Source organism: Calonectris borealis, chromosome 1 (genome assembly GCF_964195595.1).
Source record: "Calonectris borealis chromosome 1, bCalBor7.hap1.2, whole genome shotgun sequence".
Classification (NCBI taxonomy): Eukaryota; Metazoa; Chordata; class Aves; order Procellariiformes; family Procellariidae; genus Calonectris; species Calonectris borealis.
The window spans coordinates 198381737-198394770 of NC_134312.1; the positions used below are offsets into that span (position 1 = coordinate 198381737).

The 13034-nt window shown below is 38.2% G+C and overlaps 1 protein-coding gene across 1 annotated transcript in view; it reads left to right on the forward strand.

The window, feature by feature from the left end:
- The window catches only part of ATP8A2 (ATPase phospholipid transporting 8A2), a 213470-nt gene that overhangs the window by 11534 nt on the left and 188902 nt on the right, over window positions 1-13034 (forward strand). The window contains exons 4-8 of the mRNA XM_075143130.1: window positions 2472-2597; window positions 4896-4994; window positions 5877-5922; window positions 10180-10220; window positions 12032-12105. Coding sequence (XP_074999231.1) covers window positions 2472-2597; window positions 4896-4994; window positions 5877-5922; window positions 10180-10220; window positions 12032-12105 — 386 coding nt within the window. The remainder of the gene's footprint in view (window positions 1-2471; window positions 2598-4895; window positions 4995-5876; window positions 5923-10179; window positions 10221-12031; window positions 12106-13034) is intronic.

Sequence of the window (13034 nt, forward strand, 5' to 3'; positions counted from 1 at the left end):
AGAGTTTGGGTCCTTAATGTTCACTTTAATTACCCAGCCCCTCTGCTGTGGTTCAGATGTCTGTGCCTGGCTTGCTTAGTAATTGTTCCTGTGAATTGATGTGTGTTATAAGCACTAACATCAAGCAACTCATTCTTCAGCTCTCAGCTTTGAGAGTATTTAAAGTATGTGAACTGAGGAACGCATAGCTGTGGGATAGCTGCCTAGGAAAGGATGGTTTGTTGTACTTATCACCCTGGAAATGAGACTACATGTGTATCAAGGAGGTCCTGTTTTCTTTGTTATGATTAGTCTGAAGGCGAAGTTCATCTGAGTTGTCAATCTAAATTGTCAAGGAAGGTGTGGAAATGCTTAAATAGCTGACTGGGAAAATGTAGAGCTGTATTCAGCTGAACAGTCCCAGCACACATACACTTCCCGAGGAAATAACCTCTCTGCCTCTTCACGGCTGATTCAATAGAGTAAAACTTGACTTCATGGAAAGTTTTGGGGAAGCAGGGGAAGTGGCAACTATGGGAGTTGTCATGCAAAAATTCCATGTTAACAAATGGGGGAACTATACTGGAAAACTACTGTTGTGTTTCTCAGCTTATTATTTGCTACTTTTCATGTGAGTATTATCAAAATAACTAATCCTTGGTACTCTTTAGTAGCATGGTAATGAGTTAAGATATGTGAATGACACTAACCTTTTTCAAATTATATAGTGGTTGCATTCAGAAAAATCTCTGCACTGCCCTAGAAACAGCGGGGCCAGACTCACCTGTACTGATGTGTATCCAAATCCATTTATTTAACAGGGTTTAGTAGTGTTCCTCCTGATTTGCACAGTGGTGTAACTTGAAACATGACTTACATGAATTAAGTTGCAGATCTAGAAGAGACAGATCTCTTGTAATGTTTGCACACCTGTTTAAACATCAAACTTGTGTAGTTAAGCAAGGTTTCCATAGTTAACAGCTGTTGCTTTAGGAAAAGGCAGTTTGTTGTTTGGTTTCCTGCATGTGCTTGCCTCCTCCTGCTGCCACAACCTGTTCTGTGAGCTGCAGACCTGGTGTTCTTGGAGTTGTGTACCAGGCACTTCTTTGAAGATAAGATGGCTCTGATTCAGGCTGGTCAGAGGGCTAACTTGTGCAAATATTTATCTTTAGTGACCAAAATTGTGCTATGAATGAGCTGCCTGAATTTTTACCTGTTCAACTGTAGATTTTGACTTCTTTCTGAGCTTTGCTTATCCTGAAGTCATCTACAATGCATCTACCTGTTGGGAGGGAGCACAAAGCTTTTTTTATTTGTAAGTATTGTATTTGTCCTTTAGAGAGCTGTTCTTCAGAGCCAAATTAATCAAGTACTCCTGCCCAGCTTAGAGTATTAGTTAGCTTTTCATTAAAAGATTTCTTTTTGAATAGTAACATGCACCTTCTTTTTATACATACACATGATTACTGGTCTGGGTCTGCATGGTAACAGCTGAACGTGCCCCTTTCTAATTAGAACCGTACCTATTTTCTGTCATACTACTTAAGCAATAGATGGAGTGACTTAATATTTATAAAGCTCATTCAGAAGAGCCTTATTGTGTTGGCATTAACATGATCATTAGAGTAAGAGTATTGTTTGCACCACTTAGCTGTGAAGTTGGTAAATGGTAGAATGTTAATAGATGTTTCAGCTTGATTGCCATCAGGAAAACTCTTGCTCTGATATAGTCCTAGCAATGTGATATCCAGGGGAGTACTATTTTGATAGAAAAATATGCCAAACCTGCATTTCTCATTAGTATTGCTTGGGGAATTCACTTGTAGGGTAGACCTAAACTATTAACTTGATTGACCCATATTTAATATAGTCACAAGGTACTATTATATAATAGTCACAAGGTACTATTGAGACATGTATGTTTAATTATGTTCTGTATTATAGGAAGGTTATTACATGTGGGACCAAGCGAAGGTGGCTTAAAACAAAAAAAATACTTAGAGTTGGAAAAAACTGATAGCATTTCAAGGAAATAATTTCTCTTCAAAAAGTGTACATTACATGCTGTAAACCCAGATGCACGTTTTCACTCAGTTGGCTTATTTGGTGTAATTTATGTTGAAGTATGACCACCTGCAACTTCTGTCAAGTATCACATTGAGTATTTTAATACATGATTCTGCTGAGCAGTAGTAGCAAGAGGAAGTCTATAGGCTGTAGTGCTAGAAATTTTGCTGTAGTGCTGTCATTTTGCCTTTTTTAGAGATCCCAGTTAAAGTAATAACTGATTTGCATCAAACCTAGTAGGGGTTTGTAATTGCTTGAATAGGAGACTAGGTGAAATTGAAATATAACTACCATGGTCTAATAAGATGGGATCTTAATTGTTATTTAATTAATCATGTTGTTTAACTTGCCCCACTGATTCTACTGTAGTGTCCAGAATAAGAGTTTTGTGTAAGAGATTTGTGCCATGTTGTCCCTTGTTACAGTTTGATTCTGGAACGTACATCAGTATATCATTAAATGGGGATGGGGAAGAAAAGAGGGAGGAGAAAATGGATAAAGCAAACAAATGGTCTTGGAGAATGCTGTTCTCTAACCTTGTACGTACACAGGTAAGTATAAGAGAACCCCACTGAACTTCATTGCCTGTGGGTCAAGGTTGTAGTAAGAGTTTTATCCGTTGTGAAAGGCAGATCATGTAGATAAAGCATTTGATTATACTAGTCCTTCATGATTTGTGAATAGTAATGCCATGGATTTCAATTGATCTGGAAGGCTTATTGGTGGGAGAGAACAAGAAAAGCATTTCACATAGAGGACCAGCCTTAATGCAAAGGTGCTCTTGACACTTCTAGGAAACATCAATAAAACAGCATCTTGCCTCTGTTTGAGGAGTTGTTATTAGTGTTTCAGGAAACAATTTTCTTCTCTTTTGAAAGGATTATCTTAGGGTTCTCAGTTCTTTGGAAATACAAGTTGCCTTAAAAAACAACAACAACAAAACCCCAAGCAACAGCAACACCAAAAAACACCAAAAAAAACCACCACCAAACAAAAAAACCCAAATAAAATGATACCCCAAAACACAAATAAAAACTCCTGTCGCAGGTTGTCTGGCTCGTGCAGAGCTCGTGTTTGGTGTCTGGGGGAAGACACCTGAACTACAGCTGCAAGCACATGGCTCTTAAAACTCCAACTCTGATGCCCAGTAGTTAACAGTGGGGGAAGGTGCTGTGCTAATTTGATGGGGGAAAGTAAGACAGTTGCTCTTCTTACTCTAAAAATAATTTTTTTTTCTTTGTATAATGGAATGCTACATTCTGTTAGATAGACTCAGTCTCTCATATAGCTCAGACTGCAAGGAAGCTCATGCTGCAGAACCTATCTCAAGACGGCATGTAGATGACTAGGTTGTAACTAATGTGTTCAGAGAGCAAGGACTTGCACATAAAGTCTTAATATCTTTTGGGTTATTTTTGGGAACTTGGCAGCATGGGGTGGCTTACAGAAATTTCGAATGGCTAAATCTTTTTGTCATCTTGGATGCTTTTTTCCTGAAGTTGTACTCATGCCCATCATGGGTTTGATGTGAGGAAGACAAGAGATTACACAGGTTTTTAAGGCTAGTTAGTGCAGTATACTTTTGTTTTAAGATAGAAGAAATAGTAATATAACTGCTCAGGGAAAATAGCCAGGAAAGATTAATATGAAAAAGTGTGCATTGTTGTTCTGTAGGATAATTCATAACTGAGTATAGAGTGATTCTGAACTGGGAAATGAGGCATTTTAAAAATAGCACTGCAGAATTTCTAACTTCTACTATGTTCAACTCTGCCTCCCCCCCAGCACTTAAATCTATGTTTTGATAAGGCATAAGCACTTGATCAAGTGCTTGGAACTGAGGTGAAAGGTTGCCTGTTCACGGTGCTGAAGTTTGGACAGATAGTAAATTATCTGGTGGTTTATCCAACAATAAAGGTACCAGTGATTGAAGTGGGACTGTCAGCCTTCTGGGTCGGTGTGATACCTCCTCTGTTCTGTACAGCTCTTCCTCATAACACAGGCAACTTACTTCTTTGATGTTCTGTATTTGTCTTTACTGTGTGATCTTTCTAACACTGGCTTTTAGAAGCCTACTTGAAACTTTTTGGTCATAATCCCTCTGTGATTTTTCCAATGAAGTCCTAAAATAAAAATCTTCTAACCTGCAGCACAGCCAAGTACAGCGTGGTGACATTTCTACCTCGATTCCTGTATGAGCAGATAAGAAAAGCTGCAAATGCATTCTTCCTCTTCATTGCCTTACTGCAGGTATTGTTTTATTGGTTTGCCTTGATTGTAAAATGAAATTGTAATGCAGTAAAAGTTGTTTCAGTTGTTATGCTTAACTGCAAAGAAATTTAGACATATTTTAATATTAATATTAATGAGGTATGTACTTTATAATTGAATTTAGAAGGCAGCTTAGAGACTTTTTCCAATGTAGTTTGTAAAATCAAGCTACTTTTATTCTTAATAAGTAAAACCAAGAAGTAGTATCGTAAAATATGGAACTATTGACCATACTGGAAAAGCATTTGTGGATTCTTGTGAAACTGCTGACTGTTTAGACAGTCCAGATTATCACTGCTTCCAGTTGAATTACATTGGTTGAATGCTTTTCTTGTGAAGAGAGGAGAAATAGAATAAAAGGCATGTACAACAACTTTATCTTCTAATTTTATGGTAGTAGTTTTTTCAAATCTGTTGAAAGCTTGGGCTAGTTTGCCCACTGAAATTGGACGTCAGTCAGGCACAAATCGGGCAGCTCTGCGTTCTTTCTTCTGAGAACTTTGCATAAAGTTCTAAATTAGCTAGAAGCTAATTTTAAACACATATAAAATGGATATCTCTTCTCTCTCTGTTCACAGCAAATTCCAGATGTCTCTCCAACAGGAAGATATACCACCCTGGTGCCATTGCTATTTATTTTAACAGTTGCTGGCATCAAAGAAATCATAGAAGACTATGTGAGTATGATTACAGGGAAGGCTGTGCTAAAGACGATTCAAAAAAGCCACAAAATGCCACAAAGCTATGCATCTCTGAAGTCTATTGAGTTATTGCTTAACAGCAGCAAAATATCCTTTTGACTTTCAAAGCTCTGAACTTGACTAGAATTTCTGTAGCATACTGGGATAAATTAAGCATTTTCATTATAGATGGTGAACAAGGTAACAATAGAAGTCAGGACGCTTGTTTCTGCCTCTTCAAACTTGTTTATTCATGCTTTTGTTAGAAATGTCTGGCTAGAAAGACACTGTAGAGACCTGACAGTGGCTTTTTTAATTGGTCTTGAAAATGGGCGGGGGAAAAGCAACTTCAGCATAGAACAAACTGTTTTGGGGAAATCTTCGCTAACTTACTTGGATACTGTTGATAATAAAGGGGTCTTTCTGCTTTGCAAAGTTCTGATGAATGAAATAATTTAGAAATCAGTCTAAACAAACAGCACATAGACTGTATATAGACTGTATAATGCACCTGTCATCTAAGTATACTGTTTCTCATTGTTCTTCTTGTTTTTCTTCCAAAAACCAGTTTTGCAGACTTAATTTTTTTGCTGTTGATCCAGGCTTGAGCCTGACTTCCAACTTGGAGACTGTCACTTTAAAGTTACATTATATTCTCTTACAAATCATTTGGATTTAGATGATTTGTGGGGCTTTTCAAAAAAAAAAAAAAAAAAAAAAACCAAAAAACAAAAAAACACCAAAAAAAAAACCCCAAACCCAAACCCAACCAAACATAAAGGCAAAAATGACCTAACGTATCATCTTGCAGTTTGTCATGTTTCTAGCTCTAATGGTTTTAGAATCTGTAATAAAGTCTAATGAAATGTTTCCTTGCAGAAAAGGCATAAGGCAGACAGTGCAGTGAATAAAAAGAAAACAATAGGTAAGATTAAACAGTCTTTAAGTTAAAGTGCAAATAGTGAATACCTTACTTACTTTTGAATAATTCTATTGCTTAAACAGTCATGGCCGTGGGGAACGCATGTCTTTTTGGACTAGGTAGTTACTGGTATGTTAGGAATCTACTTTAAATGTTTCAGACTGATGCTGATAGTGTGACACATGGGGGTGAAGCATGGGGGTGATTATTAGAATTTATAAGTTCGTGTAATTTCAAGGCTGTCCAAAGTTATACAGTTCTTGGCTCTTCCAAGAAAACCAAGCAGTTTTCTCCCCTGCCAAACTCTATCCTGATTATTCTTAAACAAAAAAACCCCAAACAAACAAAAAACCACACAACAAAAAAAACCACAAAACAAACACCCCTCCCCACCAAAAAAAATCCAAACAAACAAAAAACCCCAACAAACCCTTGAAACACTAAAAGTTGGTGTCAAAGAAATTTTAAGTCATTTTTGTAAATGCTGCTGCCCTTAAAATATAGCAAGAGCTCTGAGGATTTTGTGGATTTGCTTTCCTGAAGTGTCACTGAAAGAGAATTTAACACTGATATCCTCTGAATGCCTACATGTGTCCCCAATGTATTCATGCTACTTGACACTGAATACATGAAGACATAATTTTTGTTTTCTTCGTCTCCCTTAACTGAAAACCTGTGCAGAAAGCATGAAGAGTTTATTGATGGTCAGCCCTATGGTCAGTCCATGCTGCAGTCACGGGATCTCCGTGATCCTGTGTTGGACAGCTCCTTTGCTGCTTCTCTGTGGAGATCTGCAGGTGAAACAGAAAACACAGGGACTTGAGCCTTTGAGTAGAACCCCCTCCTCCCAAACATGTTTAGCTTAAGTGTCAAGAAGCTAGAGGAACACTTAAAGGAACATGGGGGACTGAACAACCTGCTAGCTCTGTGCTTCAGTTAACAGGCAAAATGTTTGCAGGACTACTTTTGGTGAGTTGTTTTTCCTTTGTGCTTCAAAAGTTAATTTGATCGTTGAGATTGTGTATTAATGAACATCAAAAAGCATTGCTTTACCAATTCTTCAAGGTAATTTCTCTACAGGAGTCTGGGAAGATATTTCAAGTGCAAGAACACTGTATTTATTAGTCATGAGAAATCAGCAATTAACTGGCTGTAGCACAACAGACCTTGTTATAGGTAATATGAAAGACTGCTCTTTCAGAGGTCACACAGGCAGTTCTAATTCATTTGTAGTTAGAGAGCATGTGCTAACAAAAACTTCAAGGGAATTTTGGAGAGACAACCTTAAAGAGCACAAGGCATTCTTATGGAGCTAATTGAAAAATTATTTTAGCTCAAGTTTTTTTTTTACATTTGAATATCTAAATACAATTTTCAAAACGATACTTAAAACTGTATCCTCGTATTTCTTAAGAGGAAGGCAAAATACGCTCATTCTTGAGGTTTGTGTTATGAGAATGAAAAGCTAATTTATGTTCAAGGTGGGATTAAGATGAATTGAATTTAGGTTCTGTATGTGCCTTTAGGTTCCTCTTACAGCTGAGTGAGCTCTAGTCAATGCAATTAGTACAGAGAGCAATTCAACTCACTCAAAAGTAGACATCTACCGGCTGATTAGCTATATTCTGAACTACACTGGCTGCTGTGACCAGATGCTTTCTTCAGTAACATTCGTGTAGACTTTGCATTTATCTCCACGTTTAGTTTTATAAGCAGTAGTGTATCTTCAAAGCCCATTTACTATATTAAATTTCCCATTGAAAAGATTGGTTTGCTTTGCAGAGTGGCTTTGGTATGTAGGAATTAAATTCTCTTTGGAGGAAACTAAATGGAAAGTTCTGTTCCAGGTGAGCAATGTACATCTCCCATTAGGAGCTGGAGCATTTTAGGCTCTGAGACAGTGTTTTATGTCTTAGATGGCTTCACATGGTGTATGTGGAGATGACATTGAATCTACGGACCAGACTAAATATAATCCCAAGTGAAGCCCCTGAGCAACATATTGCACAGATGTAGAGAACTCAGTAATAACTCTCCTGAGGTATTGATCCTGTCATTGTCAAATTACAGAATAAGCCATGAGCATTTAATACTCTATGGGATGCCCTCAAAGAGTAGACAAGCACTGGGCTAGCACACTATTGCACATGACTGATGGGAGATGTTTGCCCTTCAGGAGCAGCACTTCAAATAGCCTTGCACACCTAGATGTGAGTGACAGCATTAAGTCCTAGATCTAGAACATCAATACACTGTTTTTTAGTCTTAGATAGAAGGTTTATACTGAAACTTTATTTTTGCGTAGGAGCAGTCTTTTAGGTACTTGTTCTTTGTTACTTTAACCAAACACCTTTTGACAATGAAAAATTTGTCAATTTTACTCTCCTGTATGTATTCTGGAGTCTAGAGAAGGCAGTCTTTTATAGGAGTACTCCAAAGGACGGAAAACTGGGTTAAGCAGAGTACAAGGTGCAAAATTGCAACCCCAAAATTTCTGAATTGTTTTATGTCTAATGGAAGCTTCCTCTTTAGATTGTGGGGTTATAAGTTTCAAAAAAAAAATAGTTGCTTCAGTAATTTGCTTGACTAATTTTATTAGTTAAATTTATTTCAGTAAGCATGAAAGATAAATTGTTTTCTAAAGTAAATTGTCTACAAGACCAAGCTCATGGCACTTGAAGGTATGAAATATCTTCATTGCATGTGAACGTACAACAATGTGAAATATTTGCTGAAACATCTCCAAAATTTTCTGGTGGAACAGGGAGCTGTTTAAAGCAAGGTACAGGAGATGTTAAGTGTTACAATTCCTCTCTGAGGATTTGGGTTTTCAGTCAAGGCTGCAGGTATGTGGCTTTTTCACTTGAGATTCTGGGCTCAGGTCTTCTCCTGTGTTCTAAACTAAGCAGAGCTCAATCAAGCACAGCTTAGAAGAGGGAAGGAAGGGGTGCAACAAAACTGTTCTTCCCCTAAACTGCAGCTTGTTTGGGTGGAAGCTCAGCAGTTTAGACGCATCACTAGGAGTGTTTCTGTTGCTACCCACCCTTTTTTTTGTTAAATAGTTTACTTCACTGTGATCCATCCACTGTAGTATTAAAGCTCAGGATTCAGTGCTCCAAAGTGTGTGGCCTGGGGACAGGCATCAAGATGTGGCTTTCTTGTACTTGATTTGGTCTGACAAATCTTGCATTCCTGTTTGGGGAGTGCCCTAATCTGAGTAGGATGGATGAGGCTGTATTCAGCAGAATTGTATCTTCTGGGAATCTGGTATGATTTTCAAATGAGCTATGTATGTGAATTGCATAGAACTGAAAAGACAATTTATTCCAAGTAGGGGGCTGGCCTCTTCAACTTTCATCTGTTGCACACTACACTTTTTGAACATCTTTAACAACTGGCCGCAGCTGCTTTCAGTGAAGGATTTGAGTTTGTTTAGGTGTACTTGGTGTGCTCAGACCTGGACTGGATTTGGTTGCTTAGCAATGATTGGGCATAAATTTTTGACCTTGCTGTTTAGGCTAGGGTGGTATTAAGTATGCGTGGAAGCATCTAGAGGAGCTACTTAGGTGGAAAAGCATGTTCCAGAGTAGATGACCAATGAATGTGTTAAGACAGCAGTATAGGACTTGGGCACTACAGAAGCCAGGACCTGTTTCAGTACCTTGTTTCCTTTTTTTTGTTTCAATGTGAGCTTCGGTGTTTAGGATTCTCCTTCTGCCAAAGCTGAGCTTTGCTTTTTGGTGGGACTTAGAGCCTTCTTGACAGTTAGGCCTCAGCCCTATAAGGGGAACTTATATGGTAGTGAGATTGCATGTGTCAGAGTCAAAACATGAATAAAATGCAAGGAAAAAGATGAGAAGTGAAAATTCTGTGCTTAAGTCATACATAAAGATGCTTCCTGGTATTGATTGACAGTGGGCAATAATGCCCTTTGTTTTAAGGAAGGTCACTTCACAAAGAAGTAACAACACCGCCCATCTTTGCGTTAGTATGAAATGATGCCAAGAAGAGATCAGGCCACCAACTGTTGTCAAGCAGGTGATAAAAAAAGGTATAAATACTAAGGGCATATTCTTCCTCAGAAGATGCACATGCCTACAGCTGTGGACGAAAGCGTGGTCCCAGCTTCTGAAAAGTACTTTTCTGATGTGTGTGTTAGTTCTCATCCTGGTTAATGTTCACTACTGCTGATACAGTTGTTTTGAAATGTGTCCGAATCTTGAGTATTTATTCTAATCTAACTTTAAACTTTCTTTCCAGTTCTAAGAAATGGGATGTGGCAGAACATTATGTGGAAAGAGGTAAATAAAATTGCGGATGGGAGGGAATGGAAGAAGGTGTTCAAGAATTACTTCTGCTGGAATAAATTCAGAGGCCTAGAGTTAATGTACACTATGTGAGAATTCCCTGTGACTTGGGGTGGGAGGGATCCTTTCTGTTGCAATAGTGGAAATTGCCCTGAGCAGGGCACCTGAGTACCCATCTTTAAATCCTGGTACTATGTTTCTGTCAAATACTAATGAACTGTCGTAAGTGTTCCTGCTTGGACAGTTAATATGCTCCAGGGTATAACAGTATTTTGTTTTCAGTCCACATCTAGAAGAGTAACTTTCACTGCAATGCTGTACCTCCCCTGAAGGTCGAACAGAGACTTATTTTGCTATCTGTGCTAAAAAGTTCTGAGGTTTTGAGGCTAATTAGTAAGCTGTTTGCTCAAGTAAGGAACACAAGCCCTGCTGCTGCCTCAGGCACTCAGGACCCATGTTCTGTGAAGCTCTGTGCCAGGACCTGGTGAGCTTTATTTCTAGAACTTGCTGAAATCCCTCAGGATGTATTGATCTAATCGTGGCTCTTAATGCTTTTTTAAGGACAAAATCAGCCCTGTTAACTAATAAATGAGGAAGAGTACACCCTTTTAAAACCTCTGGGAAATGAGACCCACATCAAGAGACCTAAAAGCAATCCTGCTGAAGTGTTAGGCTATACTAGAAACTAAAGATTGCCAAGGATTCTGATGGCTAATGCTATTCCATGTCCTATTTGTAATGAGGACACTGAATTGAAAGATACTTAAAGTTGAGCCTGGAATCTGGTTTTCTTACACCCTTAAGCATTTCTTGAATTGGCCTGTGTCTGCATCTGCATATTGTCCAGGCTTGCATTTACTGTTAGGGAATAACAGTTCTGTACTATCCACCTGGCTTACTTTAAGGCAGACTTCTGATCTTTTTTGTGCTGAAATTGGTAGGGAATTTGTTTTCAGTGGGATCAGAGTAAGGCTAATGAATCTGCCTGTTCAAACATGCCATCTGTTTCAATTTTTATAAATGAATGTGTTAAAAGTATTTTAAGCCTATTTCAGACTCTCGGGAGTGCATTGGTGCTAAGCAGTCTGATACTCATCAGGCAAGCCTGGCTTACTGTTTTGAGAGTGCTACTTGGTCCTTCTTAGAATGAAAGTCCCATGCATGTGTGACCTCCATTAAAGGTGCCAGAAACTCTTAGGTCTTCAGTATTACAGAAATTAGGATTTTGCACATTTCAAATGACTATACGTCAGGGAAGAACTAGTTGATACTATCTGTACAGACAATACTCCTTGCTAGTGACTACTACAAGTAGTGCATCTAAAGAGGGCTAAGGGAAAATGATCATGATGACTGGGTGGGTCAGTAATATGGAGAAGGAATACGAGAAACTCTGATATTTCAGGAAGGTAAAGTTTAAAGGTAACTTTTTTATTAGAAAAAAAAATTTCTGTAGATTAAATAAGACTAAAGGGAAAAAACCCTCAAATTTGGATAATGGCAGGATTATAGAAAAATAATTTTTACTAAATATAAGCCACAGAAGTTCACACTTCCCAATTGAGTATATCTTTTTTTTTTCCTATAGAGAATTGTTTACTTTGCATTTAGAAAAGGGAAGGCTTTGATAATTCAAAACTTGCAGTGAAAAGTACTCTGACTTTCAGAAGTACTCTCTCTAGCTGTTCTGTGCATGATGCTGTTCTTTTGACTGGGTGAAAGAAAATAACAAACTAACATTCCAGACAAGCGAACTGTTTGTTTTTCTCTTCCATGCTACTGTACTCCTGCCCCTGACTCAACAGGTAGCAGTAGGAGATATTGTGAAGGTCACCAATGGGCAACATCTTCCAGCAGACATGATCATTATATCTTCCAGGTATCCTGAATGGGTGTGGAAATGATGTGTCTGATGAACTGAGGTGCAGAGGATTCTGAACTCTGTATTTGCTATTAATAAAAACAGACATCAGATGGCACTAATTCTCCACATCTAAATTTTAATAATGTCAAAACAGTGCTTTACTAGGCAATGATTCATGTATCATTATAGATAAGTTCTTAAGAAAGAAGGCTGCTTTAAGACTTCATAGTATTATGTACCTGTAATTCACGAAGTGTATTACTGAGTTTGTTGGAAGACTGAAGGTCTGTTAGACAAGCTTCATGCAGTCAGTTGCTCTATGACCTTCTGAGGATCCCTCCATTTAACTAAGGAAGCTTAAGTTTTCTTCCAATTAATTCCACTAAGTTTCCAGCATATTTTCCTGCCCCTCAGGAAAGATTTGTCTTTCAAGCAGTAATTCTAGAAGGCTAGCACAGCTGGCATCTAATAAATAGCCTGCAAAACAGCTTTTGGCGTTCATTTGTTTACTCCTTGTCTTTGATACAGTGCACATATAGCCCGTCCCTCACATGGTAGCAACAGTAAATATTGAGTACTGTTCATTTTCCTTTGTGAAATATGGGACAACTGGTTTATACCCATGTAGTGGCTAACAAAGCTTGGTTGCTAGTTCCTAAAAGCATTTGAGTGGTACTTGGCTGCTAATCTAGATCCTACATGGTATTGAACAACTTGAGGCCAAATCAAGACCACAGTCCACTTAGACAGATGAGATTTAAATGAGACGATAGTGCAGTTCCTGTTCTTGAACGTGCTTTTTTCTAATGGTCAAACCTTATGACACCTTGCTTGTCTCAATTTCCTTCTGTCCGCATGCTTTTCAACAGTGACTGCAGGTTGCTTTGGTCTCCAGGTTACAGTTCTCTTAGATGACCCAACTTCTAAGTGAACTTGTTTTCTAA